Genomic DNA, 25695 nt, shown 5'->3' with positions numbered 1-25695 from the left:
CTTTCCTCCAAAGGGAAGATTATTATTCATAAACGTTTGTAGAAGTTTATGAATGGTGTTGAGTAAATGAGTGGATGCCATTGTACATTCATCAATAATTAACAGTTTTGCAAGACGGATGTCATGTGCAGTGCCACTGTTAATGTTCATAGTGGATATCGATTTGTAGGATGTAATGCAGTTCATAAAGATTTCACTTTCAGGTACATCGTTAGTTAGAAGCTTCTGTAGATATTCAGGATATGAATGTAAAGGAGGCAGTCTAATTTGACTGTTTTGATAACAACGTGTAAATTCATTACTTGTATTGCCAGTTGTTTCTTCAGGGAAGTTAAGTGAATGACAATGATTGCAAATGACATTCATTAATCCCAATGAATTTTCCTGAATAGTGGACTCATTATTGAACGCGTTGTCAGCTAACTGGCGCAATCGTTTAGCAGGTGTCTGTCGTTGATGTCCGTGACGTGTATGTTTTGCTTGTGCCGTTTGAGAGGCGCGTCGTTGTATGTCCAGTATTTGGGACGTGTTGTTTTGGAGCTGTAATCGATTTGCCTGTGAGGTGTGAGAAGCCCGTTGTAGTTTACGGCGTGCATTGTTTGTATTGAGCCTTGCCCGTTTTTGTATGTCGGTCAGTTGAGCTTTCTCTTTTTGGAGCCTTGCCTGCTTGTTTTCCGGCATTTGAGATGCGCGGTGTAGACGTCTGCGTTTATTTATTTTGTCCCCTCGCTGCCGTTTCTGTATGTCTGAGACGGGAGGTGTTTCGTTTTGAAGCCGTGCCTGTTTCGATGCAGTACTGTGAGACGCGCGCTGCATGCGTCCACGTTCAGTGTGTCTGTCCATTTGGGTTCGTTTCTGTAACTGTGTTAGTTGAGCTTTGCGTTTTTGGAGCCGAGACATTTTTTCTTCCAGAGTTTCAGAAGCGCGTTGGAGCCGACGTGTATTGTTTTTTTTCATGCGGGTTCGTGTGTTTGGTCCCGTTACTCGAGCCGTATCGGTTTGTACCCGTGATCGTGAATTCATGAATTGTTTGTTCTTCAGCGTTAGAAATATGGATAAGTAATAAGGAGGATCGCACTCACTGTTAATATGGAGCCTTTTCTGCGGTTGAACGGTTAATAGTGCCTCATTGTAATGAGATCCACCTATGCTGCATAGTGTGAATTGTGTTTGGTCCCGTTATCCGAGCCGTATCGTTTTGTACTCGTGATCGTGAATTTATGACTTGTTTGTTCTTGAGCGTGATAAATATGGATAAGTAATAAGGAGGATCGCACTCACGGTTAATATGGAGCCTTTTCTGCGGTTGAACGGTTAATAGTGCCTTATTGTAATGAGATCCACCTATGCTGCATAGTGTGAACGTGTTGAGATGACGTATGTTTAATACGGACGGTTTATTTAGAAATGGGGCTTTGTGTGTAGATTTGTGCATATTTGCGTTGTTGATTTGTTTCAGGGTGCACTGTTCCAATGCGATGCAATATTTGTCCACATATGCGAAAGCAGTATGGGCCATTACCTTTTGGTGGCCTGATATTTACTCCGGTAGATGCAAAAGCAAATTAACTATTGTAGGATCTAATGCAGTTCACAAAGTTTTTACTTTCAGGTACATCGTTAGTTAGAAGCTTCTGTAGATATTCAGGATATGAATGTAAAGGAGGCAGTCTAATCTGACCCTTTTGACAACAACGTGTAAATTCATTACTTGTATTGCCAGTTGTTTCTTCAGGGAAGTTAAGTGAATGACAATGATTGCAAATGACATTCATTAATCCCAATGAATTTTCCTCAATAGTGGACTCATTATTGAACGCGTTGTCAGCTAAGTGACGCAATCGTTTAGCAGGTGTCTGCGGACGGTTCCTTTAGAAATGGGGCTTTGGGTGTCACTTCTTATTGATGTTAGTGTGTTTGTGGGTCTAAATCGTCGTTGTTGTGAACGTTTCGTGTGCCATGTCCGTAGTCTGTCCCGTTTCGTCTCCAATGGGCTTGGTGTGGCGGTCACGGCTTCTTTTTTTTGGTGTGGTAGGAGCTTGTTGAATCCTCCTCTTTGTGTGCTTCCCGTTTCGTGTGCAATGGGATTCGTGCAGCGCTGTGTGCTTTGCCGGAGGGGGTGGTGGGATTGGTGGGGCGCGAGCATCTTCTTTCTTTTTGTGTGCCAGGGGCTTGTTGAATCCTCCTCTTTGTGTGTGTCCCGTCCATTGCTTGTGGGGGGGGGGGTTGTTTGGGGGTTCGGGTTCTTTTTTTTTTGTGTGCCAGGGGCTTGTTGAATCGTCCTCTTTGTGTGTGTCCCGTCCGTTGCTTGTGGGGGGGGGGGGGGGGGTGCTTGGAGGTGGGTGTGGGATTTGTGGGGCGCGAGCGGCTTCTTTTTTTTTTGTGTGCTAGTTTCGTGTGCAATGGCTTTCGTGCGGCGCTGTGTGCGTCGCCTGCGTTTGACTCCTTTTTTCTGTGCTGACTCCTTTTTTCTGTGGTCGCGGCGCCTCATTTCTTTGACTCCTTTTTTCTGTGCTCACTCCTTTTTTCTGTGGTCGCGGCTTTTCTGTGGTCGCGGACGCCTCTCGCGGCGCCTCATTTCTTGGGGCGCCTGCGCAGTACGTCTTTTTGCGGCTACGGCCCATGGCCGGATGTCCCTGCGTCCATCCGGTTTAGCATTCTTGATTAGTAATGTGGATAGCCAGATTAATTATTTAAAACTTTTTAAAGATTTAATTACGAATATATTAAAGAGTATATTTATTTATTGGTTAGGTGTTTTTTTTTTTTTTAAAGAGTTTGCTGTTATAGGATTTTGTGGAGCTAGAACTTATCCTACCACAACTGTGTACAGACCAACCCTATAAGAAGAATCATCTATTCACATACAGTACTCCCATACTCTATATGCTTTTCATATATAGTCTGGCCCACAAGTATTTGAACATTGACACAATTTTTATAATTTTGGCTCTGCATGCCTCCATAATGGATTTGAAATAAAGCAATTATTGTGTGATTGAAGTGTAGATTTTCAGCTTTAATTTAAGGGGTTTACCAAAAATATTATATGAGCTGTTTAGAAATGACAGACATTTATTTGTATAACCCAAACCCTCCCAATTTCCAGGAACTCGAAAGTATATGGATGTTTGACTGACAAGCTGTTCCATAGCCAGGTGAGAGCAGTTCTCTCATTATTTCATTAACTATTAAGTAGGTAGAAGGTCTGGAACTGATTCCAAATGTGGAGTTTGTATTTGGAAGCTGTCACTGTGAACTCTCAAGAGTTGTCCATGCAAGTTAAAACAGTCAATCATTAGGCTGAGAAAACAAAACAAACCCTTTAGGAAGATAGCAGAAACAACGAGTAGCCAAATCAACCATCTGGTACATTCTTAAAAAGAAGGAACACACTGGTGAACTTGGCAACACCTAAAAGTCTGAAAAACCACAGAAGACAACTGTGCAGGATAATTGCAGAATTCTGTTCTTGGTGAAGAAGAACCCCTTCACAACATTTTGCCAAACCAACAGCACTCTCCAGGAGGTAGACCTATCATTGCTAAAGTCTGCAATCAAGAGAAGACTTCATGAAAGTAAAGGCATTAGGTTTACCATAAGGTGCAAACCACTGGTAAACCTCAAGCATAGGAAGGATTGATTAGACTTTGACAGAAAACATCTTTAAAAGCTTGTCTAGTTGTGGAACAATTTTCTTTGGACAATGGAAACTAAGATTAATATACACCAGAATGCTGGAAAGAGAAGAGTATTGACAAGAGAAGAAATGGCTCGTGTTCCGATGAATACCATATCATCTGTGAGACATGGTGGAGGCAATTTTATAACATGATCATGCGTGGCTTTGTATGGAAGTTAATCAGTAGTGTTTATTGATGATTTGACTGCTGGCAGATTTAGCAGGATGATTTCTGAAGTGTACAGAACAATACTAGCTGCTCAGAGTAAGCCAAATGTTGAATAGCAGACTGATAGGACAACGCTTCACAGTACAGATGGACAATGAGCCAAAGGGTGACACAAAACATACTGTGAAAGCAAATCAAGTGCTTTTCAATGCAAAGTAATGGAATATTCTACAATGGCCAGGTCAATCAACTGATCTCAACCCAATTGGACATGCATTTCATCTGTTGAAGACAAAACTAATGGCAGGAAGTCCAACAAACAAGCAACAACTGAAGACCGCTGTAGTAAGGGCCTGGCAAACCATCAGTAAGATGGAAACCCAGAACTTGCACAAGACCGTAGGTTCTAGACTTCAGGCAGTCATTGATTGTAAATGATTTTCAACCAAATATTGAAAATGGTCATTATATTTATGATTATGGTAGTTTGTCCAAATACTTTTGAGCACCTGAAAATAGGTTGATCATGTATAAAAACGTCTTTCTTTTCTAAATAGCTCATACAACCCGTTTTGTTAAACCCCTTACATCAAAGCTGACAGTCTATACTTCAATCAAATCTTGATTGGTTTGTTTCAAATCAATTGTGGTGAATTACAGGGCTAAAATTATGAAAATTGTGTCACTGTTCAAATACTTATGGACTTGACTGTATAGATACATATGTATTATAAAAAAAATCACCATAATTTTCTTTATAACGTGAGTTATGACTATGCTTGACATAGAATGCCGTATAATTTAATTTTTTATCTAGTTAGATATACCAGTCTTCAAGAAAATTGACCATGATGCAAATAACAAACTTCATTATGTGTCAGAACCCGGTAACATCCATCGTGTTTTTTAATTAGCAAAACAAAATGAGAGAGAAATTCATATAAGAATAAATGTAAATTGTTTAATAATGAAGAATACAATAAAAATTTAGAAATAGAAATCCTTTGCTTCCTCATTATATTTCCTTTTTTGTAGATTGAAATACTTGCCTCCCTTCAGAAGCCAAAGAAAATTTGTCTAAAAGGCTCAGATGGAAAGCTTTATACTATGATGTGCAAGCCTAAAGATGACCTGCGCAAAGATTGTAGACTTATGGAGTTCAATTCACTCATCAACAAGGTAGAAAGAGTTATCATAAAGCTCTTTACATCCATACAAAATGTATACTTTGCTTCATGATGACAATTTATTCTACTGATTAGAAGGGTTAACAAAAATAGCATTAAATGTATAATATTATCTAATATTTAAATAAAAAATGTCCTAACAGCCTTGTTCAATTAGTAATTCCAACAGAACTGCATATGACATCCCAAATTTACCTTGGCTGATCTGATAATATTATAACAAAGTTAAATGAAAGAGGAATCGGTCTTAATTTTTATTATTAATTTATGTCTTTTACCTTCTGTTCAGAAACTCTTAATTGGTTAAAGAACATCAGCTACCTGATGAATGGTTTATATGAGTCATTCTTGAATATTATCATTACCAGTTAAGATTTCAACACACTGCAAGTGCATTTCTGAAATCTAACCACAATTATCAAACAGTAGGTTTAATCAGTACTACGTATTTTACAACCAACTGAAGTGTTATATTATGTTCCTCTTGTCTATAGAACCGATGCATAACATTTTGTCCAGACACATTTAAATAATTTGAATTGAACTCCCAATGTTGATGAAGTGGCAGTACTTTCCCTAATATGCCATGACATTTTCCAAGCTCTAAAGCTTGTTGTAAATTTCTACATGGTTACAGCATTATCAAAATATTTTTCCATGTTACTGTGCAGATTAAAGATACATGTGTGACTTTGTCATTTACTTTTATTTTTTCATAATTGAAATTAGCACATATTATTTTAACTGAGATATGCTAAACTTCGAACAAGTAGGATCATTTCAGAGAACGAAGATTTTATAAAGCTTTGATGTCATTGCGTGCAACAAAGTAAGCAAATTGGAAAATGACCTAATTTTTTCTTCTGTTTGACAGAGTTTACGTAAAGATGCAGAATCCCGCAGGCGAGAACTTCATATACGCACGTATGCAGTTCTCCCTCTAAATGAAGAGTGTGGAATAATTGAATGGGTAAACAACACATCTGGTCTCAGACAGATCCTAAATAAACTATATAAAGAAAAAGGTATAGACGTGCTTACCATGTGTGAATTATAACACTTTAAGGTTTATGGTTGTTTCTTGTTTTGTTCTTCTTTCCTCATGCTATTTTGGAACATCTTGCTAAAATGTACTTATGAATAACAGACAAAACAGTCTTTTATAAACTAACCACCAGGTGTCTTAAATGAAGTAATCAGTCTGTTGTGTCTTTAAACTGTGTAGTTTGAAATGCTCTTCACAATAGGGAATTTGTTTTGTTAGCCAATTTAAGAGAACAGATTTCCACTGAAAGCAACTTGATATTTGATAGTGATTGTATTTTCCTTTATGTAGACATAGCTTCAATTCTGCTATATTTCTACTGTACTGTTTTTAAAATGCTAAATTGCTTTTTATCATAGGCTCTTATATGACTGGAAAAGAACTGAGGCAATGCATGCTTCCAAAGTCCGCCCAGTTACAAGACAAACTAAACATTTTCAAAGAGGTTCTACTTCCTCGGCATCCACCTGTTTTCCATGAATGGTTCCTAAGAACTTTCCCGGATCCTGCATCATGGTTTGTTTTCTTGAAGACATACACTCAAAAAGAAAAGTACAGGCGTTTTCATTTTAAAACTTTTTTTTTTATTATTATTGTTTGTTTCAGGTACAGTAGTAGGTCTGCCTACTGTCGTTCTACTGCAGTAATGTCTATGGTTGGTTATATTTTGGGACTTGGCGACCGCCATGGGGAAAATATCTTATTTGACTCTTCAACAGGAGAGTGCATTCATGTCGACTTCAACTGCTTGTTTAATAAGGTTTGCATTCTTAAATGTGATACTGATTTATAAATTCTTTGCTATAAGGAATGTGTATAGTAAAGCATCAGATTAAACATTAAATACATAAAAAATGAAACAATTAAAATTTCAGTTTTTCAGTTGTGTTTATTGTTCAGCTTTAAGTTTAAGAAATTGAATTGTTCTTCACAGAAATCCTGTTAAATATAAGCATAAAGTACATTTTTACAGGAAGGTTAATAAGCTGAAATATTGTTAATACATTTTTCTCAATCCTTTCATAGCTATTACAGTATGAAAATATGATTTGAAGCATTACAATAATAAACAATGGTTGTCTTGTAACAGGGAGAAACATTTGATGTGCCAGAAGTAGTTCCATTTCGCTTAACCCACAATATGGTTCATGCCATGGGCCCAATGGGGACAGAGGGACTTTTCCGACGAGCATGTGAAGTAACTCTGAGATTAATGCGGGACCAGCGAGAGCCTTTAATGAGGTAAAGGCTTTTTTGTCTAATTTTTCAGTTTTTAAAGCATTTAATCTCAATGACAGAAATGTGCATGTGGATATTTAAAAGTTGAGTTAGTGCTGTTACGTCGTCTTGCATCATAAGTTATTGTGGTAATGATGGCAGCAGCAACAAAATCATAACAGCACTCAAGCACCCATAATATATAACAGCTATCCAAAACCCAGAAGATATGCCTAGTCTTCAGTCAAGAAATGATGGATGAGTGAGCAAGTCCTTGTTAGGATAGCAAGCCTTAAAATCAACAATGCAACAGAGCTTAGGAATCTGTCACATTATTATTAAGAGTTTTACTTTCATTTTACTTGTGGTGAGTCTGCAAAGCATGAAGTGCTTTTCTGGTAACGTGAATACTACAGCCTTCAAATGAAGGTAATGTTAAAAATACAGCTCTTCACTAAAACAGGATTCTCTGAGTGCACAAAGTGATGTGATCACAAAGAAAGTAGAACTGGACACACTTAGCACTTCGTGTAATGCATATGTGAAGCCCAGACAACAATGCTGATGATTGCTTAAACACACTAAATTTAATAATTATTTTAATTTTCCCCAGCTACGTGGCTGTTAGTGGACTGGGATGTTTGGTCTTAGCCTCACTTGGGGAGGCAAGATAAGGGAGGGTTGGGGAGGAAAGAGGAAATATCATTTCTTTTATCCTCACAATTGTGCCAATTTATGGGCTAGTCTACTAATTCTGTGCATTTTGTTGGCCATAATTGGTTTTCAGTCACAGACTGGAAAAAGTGCTAAAAAATATGCTGCCTGTTCTTCTGGACATTCGAGTTAAGAAGTTACAAAATTAGAGTCATTTAGGTTTTGCCAAGTATATATTTGTAGCTCGAATGAATTCCCTGTCCACAAATTCAGGCAATATTTAGACACTGTGACGGTGCAGGCAGACTCCTTGCTCCTGTGACGTTGCGGGTTCAGCTCCATGTTCCCGTCTTCCATCTGGGAGCTCTGAACCCGACACCGTCGGTAATATCACAAATGAGCTGGACAGTGAGGCACAACAAGAAGCAAGGGGATGGTGCAAAAATTGCAAAGTGCTTTTTATTAAAACCAACAAATCAAAGTAAAGTGCAGTGCATCAAAATAAGTCATTAAATAAATAATCCATAAAACAGGTGAAAGGTGGAGGTTAAAATCCAATAAATACATCCTTTTAAAAACAATGAGGTTAAAATAACGGCTGGAAGCAGTCTCTCTTTAAAACTAAAGCCAGGTGCGTTCTTCTACTGGCGGCTCCCCTGCTTCTCCCATTAGGATCCCGCAACAGGGGAGTCGCCCTACCAGCAAATGCAGCTCCTTCTTTTCTGGTACGGTACCCCTTCCAATCCCCAGGCTCCAGCCGGACCGAGAATTGGGTTCCTTCCCCAGCGGCCTGGGCACTCACACTGGGGCTCAACATGCCCAAAGCCTCTATGACTCCCGCAACCTTCTGCATCGAGTTGTTTGCTCTGCCAGTCACTCCAGCTCCTCTAAACTGCTCAGCTAGAGCGACCGCTTCAATCTGCCCCCTCCGAGAATTGGCCAAACACTCCTCTGGGGCTCTCCTACCAACTGCACTCCACCTTAACAGAGCCTGTTCTTGGTTGCGCTGTCACTCGCGCACGCACTAACTTTCTCCTTCCTACTTCCTTAACCTCTGTCCTTCTCTCTTATCTTTTCTCCTTAACTTCCGTCCTAGCCACCTCGCACTTCTATTTATTATGGGGACATGGATCAGGTGTGGCAATTAGCAGCTCCCAGCATCAATTATGGATGTGGATGACTTCTCACCTGTGCACTTAAGCGAGGACCGTCCGCATCATGAATCACCCGGGAACCGCTTCCGGCCACACTACCACGCCCCCTCTCTAAGTGCGGTGACTATTTATTTAAAAAGTGGCCTGTTTGACTTAAGCTGTGGACCCGCTACATCACATTCCTCCCCCCATAAGCCCCAGTTGCATGGGAAGGCTCCATGCCACTGCCAACCCTGTGCAACTGGCGGCCCAGGTCCACAGCTCAGCCACGCTACCACTGCACTAAAACAATAAATAATAAAAGCACTAAAATAGTCCCACAATAAAATTGACCCAAGCTCCCCTTGTAAAAACAGGACATTAAAAGAATAAGAACTTTAAAATGACAATAAAAGCAAATAATGAATAAATGTCCATTAAAAAGCTCAGTCCTTTAAAATGTCCTCCTCCAGCTTGGGGAATCTTGAGGCGTTCCCAGGCCAGCTGGGAGACATAGTCCCTCCAGCGTGTCCTGGGTCTTCCCCGGGGCCTCTTCCCGGTTGGATGTGCCCAGAACACCTCACCAGGTGTCAAGGAAGCATCCTGATCAGATGCCCGAGCCACCTCATCTGACTCCTCTCGATGCGGAGGAGCAGCGGCTCTACTCTGAGCCCCTCCCGGATGACTGAGCTTCTCACCCTATCTTTAAGGGAAAGCCCAGACACCCTGCGGAGGAAACTCATTTCAGCTGCTTGTATTCGCGATCTCGTTCTTTTGGCCACTATCCATAGCTCATGACCATAGATGAGGGTAGGAACATAGACCGACTGGTAAATTGAGAGCTTTGCCTTACTGCTTGGCTCCTTTTTCACCACGACAGACCGATGCAGAGCCTGCATCACTGCGGACGCCGCACCGATCCACCTGTCAATCTCACGCTCCATTCTTCCCTCGCTCGTGAACAACACCCTGAGATACTTGAATTCCTGCACTTGGGGCAGGATCTCGCTCCCAACCCTAAGAGGGCACTCCACCCTTTTCCGGCTGAGGACCATGGTCTTGGATTTGGAGGTGCTGATTCCCATCCCAGCTGCGAACCGATCCAGAGAGAGTTGAAGATCACGGCCTGATGAAGCAAACAGGACAACATCATCTGCAAAAAGCAGTGACCCAATCCTGAGTCCGCCATACCGGACCCCCTCAACACCCTGGCTGCGCTTAGAAATTCTGTCCATAAAAGTTATGAACAGAATAGGTGACAAAAGGAAGCCCTGACGGAGTCCAACTCTCACTGGAAATGGGTTCGACTTACTGCCGGCAATGCGGACCAAGCTCTGACACCGGTTGTACAGAGACTGAACAGCCCTTATCAGGGGGTCCAGTACCCCATACTCCTGGGGCACCCCCCACAGGATTCCCCAAGGGAACGCCTTTTCCAAGTCCACAAAACACATGTAGACTGGTTGGGCAAACTCCCATGCACCCTCCAGGACCCTGCTAAGGGTGTAGAGCTGGTCCACTGTTCAGCGACCAGGACGAAAACCACACTGTTCCTCCTGAATCCGAGGTTCGACTATCCGACGGACCCTTCTCTCCAGGACGGACCCTTCTCTCCAGGACCCCTGAATAGACTTTTCTAGGGAGGCTGAGGAGTGTGATCCCTCTGTAGTTGGAACACACCCTCCGGTTCCCCTTCTTAAAGAGGGGGACCACCATCCCGGTCTGCCAATCCAGAGGCACTGTCCCCGATGTCCATGCGATGTTGCAGAGACGTGTCAACCAAGACAGTCCTACAACATCCAGAGCCTTGAGGAACTCCGGGTGTATCTCATACACCCCCGGGGCCCTGCCACCAAGGAGTTTTTTGACCACCTCGGTGACCTCAGTCCCAGAGATGGGGGAGCCCACTTCCGAGTCCCCAGGCTCTGCTTCCTCATTAGAAGGCATGTTAGTGGGATTGAGGAGGTCTTCAAAGTACTCCCCCCACCGACCCACAACTTCCCGAGTGGAGGTCAGCAGCGCACCATCCCCACCATATACAGTGTTGACACTGCACTGCTTCCCCCTCCTGAGACGCCAGATGGTGGACCAGAATCTCCTCGAAGCCGTCTGAAAGTCGTTCTCCATGGCCTCCTCAAACTCCTCCCACGCCCGAGTTTTTGCCTCAGCAATCACCGAAGCCGCATTCCGCTTGGCCTGCCGGTACCTATTAGCCCTATAGGACTCCTTCTTCAGCTTGACAGCATCCCTCACTGCTGGTGTCCACCAACGGGTTTGGGGATTGCCGCCACGACAGGCACCGACCACCTTATGGCCACAGCTCCGGTCAGCCGCCTCAAAAATAGAGGCACGGAACATGGCCCATTCGGACTCACTATCCCCCACCTCCCTCGGGATGTGGTCGAAGTTCTGCCGGAGGTGGGAGTTGAAGCTACTTCTGACAGGGGACTCTGCCAGATGTTCCTAGCAGACCCTCACGACACGTTTGGGCCTACCAGGCCTGACCAGCATCCTCCCCCACCATCGAAGCTAACTCACCACCAGGTGGTGATCAGTTGACAGCTCCTCCCCTCTCTTCACCCGAGTGTCCAAGACATGTAGCCGCAAATCCGACGACACGACCACAAAGTCGGATCACCGAACTGAGGCGTAGGGTGTCCTGGTGCCAAGTGCACATATGAACACCCCTATGCTTGAACATGGTGTTTGTTATGGACAATCCGTGACGAGCACAGAAGTCCAATAACAAAACACCGCTCGAGTTCAGATCGGGGGGGCCATTCTCCCAATCATGCCCTTCCAGGTCTCACTGTCATTGCCCAAGTGAGCATTGAAGTCTCCCAGCGGTACGAGGGAGTCCCCAGAATGTATGCCCTCTAGCATCCCCTCCAGGGACTCCAAAAAGGGTGGGTACTCCAAACTGCTGTTCGGCGCATACGCAGAAACAACAGTTAGGACCTGTTCCCCCACCCGAAGGCGAAGGGAGGCTACCCTCTCATCCACCAGGGTAAACCCCAATGAACAGGCTCCAAGTCGGTGGGCAATAAGTATGCCCACACCCGCTCGGCGCCTCTCACCAGGGGCAACTCCAGAGTGGTAGAGAGTCCAGCCCCTCTCAAGGAGATTGGTTCCAGAGTCCAAGCTGTGCGTTGAGGTAAGCGGACTATATCTAGCTGGAACCTCTCGACCTCGCGCACTAGCTCAGGCTCCTTCCCCTTCAGAGAGGTGACAGTCTACGTCCCAAGAGCCAACTTCTGTAGCCGAGGATCGGACCGCCAAGGTCCCCGCCTTCAGCCACCACCCAACTCACACTGCACCCGACCTCCTTGGCCCCTCCCATAGGCGGTGAGCCCATGGGAAGGGGGACCCACGTTGCCTCTTCGGGCTGTGCCCGGCCGAGCCCCATGGGTACAAGCCCGGCCACCAGGCGCTCGCCATCGAGCCCCACCTCCAGGCCTGGCTCCAGAGGGGGGCCCCGGTGACCCGCGTCCAGGCGAGGGAAAACGACGTCCAAATTTTTTATTCTGCATAGGAGGTTTTCTTGAACCGCTCTTTGTCTCATCCCTCACCTAGGACCATTTTGCCTTGGATGGCCCTGCCAGGGGCATAAAGCCCCGGACAACAGAGCTCCTAGGATCATTGGTACACGCAAACCCCTCCACCACGATAAGGTGGCGGTTTGAGGAGGGGCGTTTCCATAAATAAATAAATAATCCATTAAAAGTAAAAAGTGCTGGTGGAGGTTACATACAGTTCAATAAATATTCCTTTAACACTAGAATTACCAGAGCCTACGAAAAAACTCGTAGATCCAGCCCACCTTAAATTGCATCTTAAATCCGTTCACACCTCTCCGCCAGCATCCTTTGTCCTCTAAATGTGCTGATAAAAGACAAGCTGCCAGCAGCCGGCTATTCCATCCCCCCACCGACTTAGAACGTGAGCGAACTTTTCCCAGCTCATGCCTTGATTGATTATCTGGGAGTGAAGTGGAGTTTTACAGTGGAAATAATAGATCGTTATTTGGAACACACGCATTTCATGCGTGTTCCGTTTCTAAAGTAATCTGTGTAAACACATTGTTAAAACAGAAACTTTTTCATATTTTAGTAATAAATGTTACAAAATGTAGTAGGCATAAACTATAGAATGTGTAAAGCCCGAGTTCCAAAGATCAAATAAACACTTTCACAAAAGCTTCAAGAATGATACAACAGCTTCCGTGGCGTAGCGCGCTAAGATTTGCCTCTTAGAGCACAGCTGCTTTGCTTTGCCTCACAGACCTGAGTTCGATTCCTCGCTGGGGATGAAATATGGCTTTTTTTTTTCTTTTTAACCTCAAACGGACATAAAATTTATAAATTGGTATGCACTGTCAGTTACCGAGATCGTTATATTTTCATGTGGGATGCTCCTTTAAAATATTTTTTTAGGTTTGAGGTTAAAAAGAAAAAAAAAAGCCATATTTCATCCCCTGCGGGGAATCGAACTCAGGTCTGTGAGGCAAAGCAAAGCTGCTGTGCTCTAAGAGGCAAATCTTAGCATGCTACACCACGGAAGCTGTTGTGTCAGCCTTGAAGCTTTTGTGAAAGTGTTTATTTGATCTTTGGAACTCGGGTTTTACACATTCTATAGTTTATGCTTACTACATTTTGTAACATTTATTACTAAAATATGAAAAAGTTTCTGTTTTAACAATGTGTTTACACAGATTACTTTAGAAACGGAACACGCATGAAATGCATGTGTTCCAAATAACGATCTATTATTTCCACTGTAAAACTCCACTTCACTCCCAGATAATCAATCAAGGCATGAGCTGGGAAAAGTTCGCTCACGTTCTAAGTTGGTGGGGGGATGGAATAGCGGCTGCCGGCAGCTTGTCTTTTATCAGCACATTTAGAGGACAAAGGATGCTGGCGGAGAGGTGTGAACGGATTTAAGAAGCGATTTAAGGTGGGCCGGATCTACGAGTTTTTTCGTAGGCTCTGGTAATTCTAGTGTTAAAAACGATGAGGTTAAAAGTCAGAGACAGTCTATAAAAATGGCAAGCCTCAATGGTTCCTTTTAAAAACTGGCATCGCCTCCTCTTATCTTATTTAGACCTTGCAGAGCAAGGAGATGCCCGCTGACAGATGCAGTCAACTTTCTTAACTGGGCTCCATTCGTTGCTGTCCTCCCATTCGGTGTCTGCAGGGTAACCCGACCAGCTCCACACTTGTCTCCCACTGTTCATCTTTGGTCCTTGCAGGGAGACACTGTCACTTAGACGGTATCCTTCAATAAGGGCGCGCACAAAAAGGCGACCTTCAAAAGGGTGACCTCAATTGGGCGCGGCGAATAAAGGCGCGTGTAAATAAAGGCGAGCTTCAAAAGGGCGACCTCAATTGGGCGAATGTTTTAATATTCTTGCTTTCGCCTTTTTATACGTTTAATCATTGCCTTTATCTAATAAATTTTCTGTAATAATTTTGTTGCATTTGCCTTTATTCGCTGCACCCAATTGAGGTCGCCCTTTTGAAGCTCGCCTTTATTTACGCGCGCCTTTATTCGCCGCGCCCAATTGAGGTCGCCCTTTTGAAGGTCGCCTTTTTGTGCGCGCCCTTATTGAATAGAACCCACTTAGACTGCTCCTAATCGCAAGAAAGAGCTCAGTAGGAGCACCCTTATCACCATCTCCGGTTACCATGGCCCTGAGGCTCCTGCCCTACCACCTGCCTCAGTCCACTCTCTCTCCATCTCTGCCTCTCTATCTTCCATTTACCTTTCAACCTCCTTCTTCTCTCAGTCACTGGCCAGTCTGGTTTTCCTCCGATCTACTTTTTTTTTCATCTTCCCCCATCCTGCTCTCACGCTTCCCTTTTTAAAGCAGGGATTTGGCATAGATGCAGCAATCAGCAGCTCCTGGCACGAATTAGGGTCATGGGTGCTCCTATACCTGTGCACTAAGTGCAGAGCTGTCTGCTCCTACATCACATATGGGCACCACTCTTGCCATGCTACCATGCCCCCCAACACATAAACGCGAGTGTGCTGATTATTTATTTAAAAGATGTCAGCCAGCCACGGGCCACACTTTACCACACACACTCAGAAAAAAAAAGCCACAGTTATAATTATTTATTGACATCTTTGTACACAAGAAGACATAAAAATATCGGTTTACATTAATTTCACATCCAATGATGAAATTAATTTAAGACATCATAAATGAATAGTGTGATAAAGTTCCTGGACACCAGTGTAACTGTTTTGGTGCCAAACAAGCAGATCCCCTTTCATCTGGTATTTTTGAACCACAAAAGTCCAAAACAAAATGTAAAGGAGCACATGCCGTCCTGATGATGGGCCTCTAACAAACTAAACTGTTAAAAATACTGAGATTTCCATCTCACTTTCACACAAAGAAAGTACATCAGAGGCCATTTGGTCTGAAATGCAGAAGGTTGTGTTTTTAGTTACACACAGCTAAAGCTTCTGAAAATATTTCTAAGCAGTTTAATGACAAATTGATTTGTACAGAATAAAAAAAAACATTGGCAAATTGTTTTATTTTAGTATTTTATCATTTTTTCTGTTCTGATTTTGTGGTAGTAGTACATATAATTTATTGAGGAGACATGGGGTATGTTTTTTTAAAGAGTTGTCATTTTTTTCAGTACATTAAAAGCCTAATTTAAATTTAAGTAACTTGAGTTAATTATGTAGGTTTTGACCTGATCATTTACTGAAGAACATTTGTGATTGAGTAGTAAGTGTTTACTTACACTTGAGTACTGATTTGGCTACTTTACTCACCCATGGTCATGAATAACAATGGATTAAAAAGTAAAATTCTAGAATGTAAATTGAAATACTTGAATTCTATTATTTCTGACATCGGGCTATTATATTACTTGTCACAATTGGACTTTTTTAATGCTTTACTGCTAAACATTTATTTGACTATAGTTTCTACGTTTGATTTATTTACATGTTTCTTTTATCTTTAGTGTTTTGAAGACATTCCTTCATGATCCATTGGTGGAATGGAGCAAGCCACTCAAAGGAAACTTAAAGTCACTAGTAAATGAGTCTGGAGAGATTGTTAATGAAAAGGTAATAAGCTAAAATGTTTACATACACAATTTACATTTGCTTATCTGAAAAAATTATGCATCATTTCTAGTAAAATGCATGTTTTAAAAGTATGAATGGTTTAAAGCCTAAACATACACATATATGTATGTAGATACAAATAGAGAGATGGATGTATACATGGATATAAAAATCTGTGTTCACGGTACATCATCATTATCATCAGCTCAAAAACTGTTTTCAGGGTTTAATCAAGTTAGCATTATGTAAAGCACTTTGAGCTACTTTTTGTATGAAAATGTGCTATATAAATAAATGTTGTTGTAGCCCACTAAATCTTCTCCTTCTTGATTACCATTCCATGCTTATCATCTTACATCACCTCAGACCACTACTTCTGCTCCCCTCTTGACCTCTTTCTCTCCACGTCCATGTCTCTTTGGCACACCTCTTAACCTAGTCATTCTCTGCCTTTCACCAAACATGCCTAAAGCACCTTAAGTCTGTTTCTTTCAGGCACAGCACTATTCGCCTGCACACCAAGCCTTTCTCTTAACTTGGTATTCATCCTTATCTCTCTCTGTGACACTCCACAAGTCTATTTGATCATTCTTATCTGTTTTCTTTCCAGCTTTCATCATGTTCCACTTTCATCAGCAATGCCTCATTCCCACACAGTATACTATAGTACCATGAAAAAGTAATTTCCCCTTGCTGATTTGCACTATTTTTTCTTATTTCGTAACACTTGTTTCTGATCTCCAAAAAAATAGTATAATACAAAAAGAAACTTTTGAGTAAACATAATACTCTATTTTAAATGAACATTTGATTTATTGAAGGAAAAATAGTTCACAAACACCTACATCATCCATGTGAAAAAATAATTGCCTCCTTAGTTACTTAATCAACCATTGAAACAAATATACATTATAACAGGTTAAATTACACTAAAAATGCCTAAACTTGATTGTTGTCAGGCCTATTGAGTCTTAACATCACTTAAACAGAATATTTCCAGCAATGTGAAGTTGGATAAAAGGTTTCAACAAGCAGCTCCCAATGTCTTCATCAAAAGAAATTCCAGAAGACCTCAAAAAGAAAGTTGCTGAAATATATTAGTCGGAAAAGGATTATAAAGAAATCTCTAAAACCCTGGCACTCCAGTGAACCACTGTGAGAGGCATCATCTGCAAATGGAGAAAACTTGGAACAGTGGAATGGCCGGCTTAGCAAAATTAGTCCAAGAACACATAGAAAACTCATTTTGGAATTCACAGAAGAACCCGATAGAACATCTAAGGAACTGCAAGCCTCTCTCAGCTCAGTTAAGTCAGTGTTCATGATTCTGCCGTTAGAAAGACAAAAATGAAAAAAGAAAGCACAGCTAAACCAGAGGAACATAAAGGCTTATGTAACATTTGCCAAAAAATGATTTGATTAACCCCAAAACCTTTGGCATAATGTTCTGTGGACTGTTTAGTCAAAATTGGAATTTTTTGGAATGCATTGCACCTGTTACATCTGGCATAAAGCCGGTATATTTTTCCACAATAAGAAAATCATGGCCATTGTCAAACATGGTGGTGGTAATGTGATAATGTGGAGATACAGTCATATGAAAAAGTTTGGGAACCCCTCTTAATTCTTTGGATTTTAGTTTATCATTGGCTGAGCTTTCAAAGTTGCAACTTCCTTGTAATATATGACATGCCTTATGGAAACAGTAGTATTTCAGTAGTGACATTAAGTTTATTGGATTAACAGAAAATATGCAATATGCATCATAAAATTAGAATTAGGTGCATAAATTTGGTCACCCCAACAGAGATATTACATCAATACTTAGTTGAGCCTCCTTTCGCACATAAACAGCCTCTAGACGCCTCCTATAGCCTTTGATGAGTGTCTGGATTCTGGATGGAGGTATTTTTGACCATTCTTCCATACAAAATCTCTCCAGTTCAGTTAAATTTGAAGGCTGCCAAGCATGGACAGCCTGCTTCAAAATATCCCATAGATTTTCGATGATATTCAAGTCAGGGGACTTTGACAGCCATTCCAGAACATTGTACTTCTCCCTCTGCATGAATGCCTTTGTAGATTTCGAAGTGTGTTTTGGGTCATTGTCTTGTTGGAATATCCAGCCCCTGCGTAACTTCAACTTTGTGACTGATGCTTGAACATTATCCTGAAGAATTTGTTGATATTGGGTTGAATTCATCCAACCCTCGACTTTAACAAGGGCCCCAGTCCCTGAACTAGCCACACAGCCCCACAACATGATGGAACCTCCACCAAATTTGACAGTAGGTAGCTGGTGTTTTTCTTGGAATGCGGTGTTCTTCTTCCGCCATGCAAAGTGCTTTTTGTGATGACCAAATAACTCAATTTTTGTCTCATCAGTCCAAAGCACTTTGTTCCAAAATGAATCTGGCTTGTCTAAATGAGCATTTGCATACAACAAGCGACTCTGTTTGTGGCAAGAGTGCAGAAAGGGCTTTTTTATTATCACCCTGCCATATAGATGTTCTTTGTGCAAATTGCGCTGAATTGTAGAATGATGTACATACAGTATACACCATCTGCAGCAAGATGTTCTTGCAGGTCTTTGGAGGTGATCTGTGGGTTGTTTCTAACCATTCTCACAATCTTGCACACATGCTGCTCCTGTATTTTTCTTGGCCTGCCAGACCTGGGTTTAACAGCAACTGTGCCTGTGGCTTTCCATTTCCTGATTACATTCCTTACAGTTGAAACTGACAGTTTAAACCTCTGAGATAGCTTTTTGTAGCCTTCCCCTAAACCATGATACTGAACAATCTTTGTTTTCAGATCTTTTGAGAGTTGCTTTGAGGATCCCATGCTGTCACTCTTCAGGGGAGAGTCAAAGGGAAGCACAACTTGCAATTAACCACCTTAAATACCTTTATATCATGATTGGGCACACCTGTCTATGAAGTTCAAGGCTTAACGAGCTAATCCAACCAATTTGGTGTTGCAAGTAATCAGTATTGAGCAGTTACATGCGTTCAAATCAGCAAAATTACAAGGGGGCCCAAATTTTTGCACAGCCAGTTTTTCACATCTGATTTAATTTCATACAACTAAATACTGCTTCACTAAAAATCTTTGTTCGGAAAACACCCCAGTACTCAGATGTTCCTAGGAAATGAAAGACACACCACTGTTATCTTTTTTGTTGAAAGTAGAGTAAATTAATTTGCAGGCTGAGAGGGTTACCCAAACTTTATCATATGACTGTATATAAAGATCTCCAAACTATTGACAATCAACTATTCCACTATCTGGAAGATCATATACCAGTGGAGCAGATTTCAAACAACTGCTAACTTGTCCAGGCCAGGCCACAGAAAGTTCAGCCCTAGAGCACAATGCAGGATGCTGAAAAAGGTCTATAAGAGCTACAGAATTTCATCATGGAATCTACAGGTAACTCTAGCCAATGTTGAGGTCAAAATCCATGAGTCTACCATTAGAATGAAGCTGCACAATTTAGATATACATAACAGGTGTGTCTGGAGAAGACCATTGCTGTCAAGAAAGAACATCAGAGCAAGACTAAAGATTCCCATTAACACCTAGGCAAAGACCAATACTTCTGGAACAGTGTGTTTGGGACAGACAAGACAAAGATAAAGTTTGGACACAGTACCAGTAGATATGTTTGGCGAAAACCAAAGACCACATTTGAGCAGAAGAACCTGACACAAGCTATAAAGCTTAGTGGTAGAAATTTTAAGGGTTTGGTGCTGCTTTGTTTCAGGGTCAGGGCAGCTAACCATCATAGATTTCGATATGTATTCTTCATCGTACCAGAAGATGTTGGAGGATAATGGGAGACAACATGTCAGAAGATTGAAGCTCAACAGAATGTGAACCTTGCAACATGACAGTGACCCTAATATCAGCCAATTCACCAAGGATTAGCTGCAAATAAAGGAAAAAAAAGGGTTTCAGGAATGGCCAAGTGGAAACCCAGATCTGAAATCGTATTGAAATACTGAAGGAGGAAATGTGAATCAGGCTGAGCATGCAGGACACCACTCAAATATCACACTATTGAAAAATCCTACACGGAGGAGTAAGATACTTGTTTAGATTTAGGTGCTGTTTAAATGAAGATCAAATTTTGGTATGTCAACATATGTTAAAAAAGAAAAAACATTTCATTGGGTGTGCTTACTTTTTCAAATGATTGTTTCTTTTACTATTGCATTTGTCAATTTCTCTAGCCAACAGAGATAACTTTTGGATTTACAGTACACTGTACACCCTTTTATTAGAAATGTATTCACTGGTTTTCATTAAACAATAATTCCATTTTGTACCACCTAAAGAACAGCGGTAAGGTTTCAAGCAGCCCTGTATATGTTTATTTACTAATATGGCAGCGTTCTGTTGTACTGATTACTGCTATAGCCCTACAGCACCAGTGTGACCATGGTTAGAATTGCAGAGCAGATGCTGTCTGTGAGAAGTCTGTACACTCAGTCCATGCAAAGTCTTTTTTTTCCCCTAACTTCTTTCCATATTAAAAAATTAGGTTTGGTGATGACTATATTTTGATCCAATATGAGATAAGGTAGATGTGTGCACAAGTTTGCCCAGCAGTGGACTGGCAGTCCTTCCCCAGTTGGTAGTGCTGCTTTGTATACTAAGGCATCCCACAACTTTTTATCCAAATGAGTGATTTATGAATATAGAATTTATAAATATGTATTATTGAGTACTTTCTTTTTCACTTTTTACTTTCTCTTATACATAGTATAGAGAAAGTATAGGAATCGTGAAAAAATTTGACCTTGAGATTTTGATGAATCTTGACATTTTATACCTTCCTGAGTCAGATAATACCACTTTTGAAATGATGTTTGTCTGTATGTTTGTGAGTAAACACAATAATTTGAAAGCGCTTTGATCCAGATCAACAAGATTTTGTACACCTGCTTTATATCAAAAATAAGGAATCCTATCAACTTTGGGCCACATCCAGCAACCGGAAGTGGTACTTTAACTGAAGACTTTCACGAATTTTCAAATAAACTATGGTTATAATTACAGATAGATGATTCAAATTTTGTATAGATATTTATAATGATAAAAAGCAAACAAATATGAAATTTGAGAAAAATTACTCAACTGGAAGTAGTATTTTATTTAAACAGCCATCAGAATTTTTTGTATCATGGAAATATAAATGCGCGCACGATAGTAAATATTGTTTTCAATATAACGCATATTTTTTCAAAAACTATATTAATTTTATTTTAATTTATACATTATCAGTTTAACAATAAAGTGTAAACATTGAACATGCCATGTAAATATAAAGATGTAATGGGAACAATAACCTGCTACATCCCCGTCGTGTTCTTAGTAATGCATTTAATTTTATGATATATTTTTTTATTTCTGTCATCATTATCAAAATCAAATGTAGCTAAATGCAGTTTTACCTATAGTAATTTATTGCAACAAATATATAATACTATATAATACTACTATACAATACTAGCCAATTAAAGGTCTCATTTTGCTTGACTTTTCACTACTCCTCTCTCTCAGTATATTAGAAAGTCGAGAGTAGCACATGCCCGATTTTTCTACACAATACAAACTCATCCGTATTCTAAGATGTTTCTGCTTTACTAATACACATACTTTATATAAATTAAAATAAGTTGGTGTTTCTTTGTATGTATGTATGTGTGTATGTTTGTTCTGGCATTAGATAAACACACCTCCACTGATTTTCACAAAATTTGGAGGATAACTCAGAGATATTCCATCTTAAGAATTGTGCTATATAGAGTGTTGATACCACCCCCTGTGGACGACACAAGTGTCAAGTAATACCACAGTGTGTTCTGTTATTTTATTATACTTGCATCATATCACTGCTTCTTGAAGACCTGCACATAATACTCATAATGAAAGTGGGGAGATATACAACATAAATTTGAATATTTGGACTTTAGGTTTTTTGGCACTAATTTAGACCACAATTGATGAAATACATAAGCCAAATGAGTTGACCTTTCAACTTTAACCTGTTAACTTCATCAAATCTCAGGCATCCTTTTGACATCTTTGGGTACATCTTTGAAGTAATACCTGGACAAAATTTTGTAACAAAGCTATTTCTCCAGTATAGTTAAATATTGCAAACATTATTTTAGATTGCATGGTATTTAAATATATTTGCTGTCTGTGCAGGACTTTAAAGTATACGTTTCTCCTATTTTAACTTAATAAGAAGCATGCTTTACTTGTTTCTCTCTTTTTTGAATGTAATGTTGATTAGATAAAAACTGGAATTGTGAAAAAAACAACAACGTGAGAGTTGATGGCAAAGTTTAGTGTCATCATTTTGGATGATGAAAGAACTTTAGGGCTTTAGCCATGCTGCCATGTGTGAGTGATTTTGCATGGCTTTTATTAGCTACATGATTAAAAAAACTATATTTTAACAATTATTTCTGCCTCCTTAGGCAAAGACCCATGTCCTTGATATAGAGCAAAGACTTCAAGGTGTGATTAAGAACAGAAATAAAGTGAAGGGTTTGCCCCTTTCTATTGAAGGACACGTTCACTATCTCATCCAGGAAGGAACAGATGAAAATATGCTGTGCCAGATGTACTTGGGATGGGCTCCCTATCTGTGAGGAGCTGCGCTGTCATGATAAAGCCATATTCATGAAATTCGGCTCCTTAGTAAGTTGCTGCTGCTGTATACATGGTTTACCTTTGTATTGTAAATGGTTAGATATCAAATTTTGTATAAATAAATATCTTTGTAACTTCAGGACTAGCCAAAATCTTTTTACTTTTATATTGTACCAAAATATACGTTTTTCTTTGTGAATAGTACTAATGCTTTTAAAGATATCAGTGAATTACTGATCTAGGCCCGTCTTTCTTTTTGGTATACAGTACACCCCCAAAATTCACGGGGGTTACGTTCCTAGAGCACCTGCGAATTGTGAAAAACCGTGACTTTTGGATGTGGTTAAAAAATGCCTTTTAAATGCCTATTTTTATAGTTTAAATCCTAAATATAGTATGCCCCCAAAGCACTTTAATTTCATTGCAAACTCAGCTTAACACATTAATACATTACCTAAAAAATTACCTTAATATATTACCTAAAAACAGAATGTAAAGGTAAACCCGTCTACTATGCAGTACTGTACTGCTATGTCTCCCGCGGTGCTATAATGTAAAATACCGATGTTACTGCTATACGTACTGTAATTCATGCAGGCACATTTTCTTTGGTGTGTGCTGTCACTTTCTTTGTTATAAGTAGAGTAAATGCATAATAATTTCATTTAATTAAAATACAGTAAAATGTACGGGTACTCACCAGTGATGAATGATATTGATGATGATGATGATGAAATAGCTGTGCAGTACGATGCAGAGGATTTAAAACTCCTCGGGTGGCACCTCTTCTTCAGGTGCTTCAGGATGAGTCGTATCTTTGGACGGGTCTTCTTCTGGTGGGGTTTCGTGCTGGCTTTTTTTAATAGATTTTAGGAAAATTGTGATGGCTACATTGTCTCCTGTAGCGAACTGCTGGTACACTTTCCGTGCTTTCTCACGGATGATGTTACCGTCCAAGGGGATGTTCTTCCTGCAGTCGGTGATCCACAGTGGCAAGGCAAATTCCATCCTATTGAAATTTTTATTCCTTATAGTCGTTACCTTTTTGGCACTATCACAGAAACTTACAGATATGGTACTCCAGATCGCGGCATCGTTCTTCTTTATGTAGCGTGTTGTGCTTTCATTAATGCCATAGTGGCACGCTACTGCAGCATAACTTTTTAGTTCCTGGAGCAAATCCAGTAGTTCAGCCTTCTCCTGGAGGTTTTTAAACTTCTTCTGACGCTTGAGCTCAGTGCCAGAAGCCTTAGAAGGTGCAGGGCGATTCGGTGACATCTTGTGCATTTAAGAATAACAAAATGAATACAATAACAAAATGGAAAACACGAGGACACTCAGCTGGAGTCACGTCACAGGGCAGCAATCAATCAGCAGCAAGGAGAAATGAATAACGCTCTCGGATTGGCTACATTCACCATCCCAAACTGTGTTTCCCTCAGCGGTTGCTTCCTGTTCTCTCTACAGCACAGTATTGCCACGAAAAAAGCCATAAAAAATTGCGGAGGATATTTGCACTTTCCGCTAACAATTAATAGTTAGGTTCTAAGGAAAAATCCGTGAACAACTGAGTTCATGAACCCTTAACTGCAACTTTGCGGGGGTCTACTGTAATCCTACATGTTTCCTTCCACGTCCCAAGGACATGCTGGTTAGGTTGTTTGACCATCCCAAGTTAGTGGGTTACAAAATGGTTGAATGGATGGAGAATGTTCTTTGAAGAAGCAATGGTTGTTAATCATTTTTAAGTTTTATATAGCTGTATATTTGTCATACAAATAATGCGGACACATTCTTATCTATCAGGGCTTTAGCTAAGGTACTTTTCCACTTCTGGAAGGGTTATAATGCTGAATGCAATTCAAAGTCAAAAGAAAACAACTCTTGTAAAGTTCAAAGATAAAATCCAAACAGAGTACATTATATTGACCATGTGACTCTGGTCTGGGTGTAGTAGGCTAGAAAATGACACATTATTTTGAATTGAGTCCATTGTTGCTTCTAACTTTCCAACACAGACTTGAAAATTAAAATGGTTTTTTTTCAGTATGTCACAATACATTACTGGAGTAAGTCAAAACATGAGCTAACAAATTATTTTCAGTACTTAACAGCTGAAAGGTAAGTGAATCATTAAAGCTATGCAGAAACTACGAATCCCAATAAAAGTACTTAAAACTTTGTATTAATAATTGACAGATGTTAGGTTAAAAAAGGGTTTAATCCAGGATGTATTGTATTAAATATTAGAGCTTAAATTTGAAAAAAGTATTTTTAAAATATTTTTAAAGTGACCAGCTTGTTTATTAAACAAATTGCTTAGCTGTGTGTTGAATGCAAGAAAATGCAAGAAATATTAAATTCACATAACAAACAGCCAATCTTTATTTTATGGTGAAATCCAAAGGTGTTTTTATATATGGTATATAGTACAATAATTTATATTATTTTTATAACTGGGGTATAGACAGCTATGTGATATATCTAGGGTTACATTATGCATTTTAGACAGCTGTGACAGTTTAAGGGTCCCTGTGACCCCTTGAACCCTCAGACCAGACGTCAGACACCAGATAAAAGTCCAAATATAATATTTATTAGGACAATAAAGTGCACAAAGCACCCTCCACTCCACAATACTTAATAAATCAATAATCAAATAATCAATAATCACAATCCTCCACTCCCAGACGCGTTGCCACCCTTCCACCCAGCTCAGCTCAATGTCTGGGATTTCCCACAATCCTTTTATAGTCCTTGACCCGGAAGTGTTTCTGTCCCTCAGTCCATGTGACTTTCTATCACTTCCGGGTCAGGTAAAAACTTCTCCTTTTCTTCAG

The 25695-nt window shown here is 40.4% G+C and overlaps 1 protein-coding gene across 4 annotated transcripts in view; it reads left to right on the top strand.

The window, feature by feature from the left end:
• Positions 1–22994, top strand: part of atr (ATR serine/threonine kinase) — a 133437-nt gene extending 110443 nt beyond the window's left edge. For all 4 annotated transcript variants that reach the window (XM_028792077.2, XM_051922906.1, XM_051922907.1 and 1 more), the window contains 7 exons: positions 4887–5030; positions 5913–6063; positions 6443–6599; positions 6690–6843; positions 7174–7325; positions 16081–16186; positions 22681–22994. In XM_028792077.2, coding sequence (XP_028647910.2) covers positions 4887–5030; positions 5913–6063; positions 6443–6599; positions 6690–6843; positions 7174–7325; positions 16081–16186; positions 22681–22854 — 1038 coding nt within the window. In that variant the 3' untranslated portion in view covers positions 22855–22994. The remainder of the gene's footprint in view (positions 1–4886; positions 5031–5912; positions 6064–6442; positions 6600–6689; positions 6844–7173; positions 7326–16080; positions 16187–22680) is intronic.
• Positions 22995–25695: the final 2701 nt, after the last annotated feature.

The sequence above is a fragment of the Erpetoichthys calabaricus genome, chromosome 2 (genome assembly GCF_900747795.2).
Source record: "Erpetoichthys calabaricus chromosome 2, fErpCal1.3, whole genome shotgun sequence".
In the NCBI taxonomy this organism is placed as follows: Eukaryota; Metazoa; Chordata; class Cladistia; order Polypteriformes; family Polypteridae; genus Erpetoichthys; species Erpetoichthys calabaricus.
Note: the sequence above shows the minus strand (reverse complement) of the source record. Positions and strands in the feature narration are given on the sequence as shown.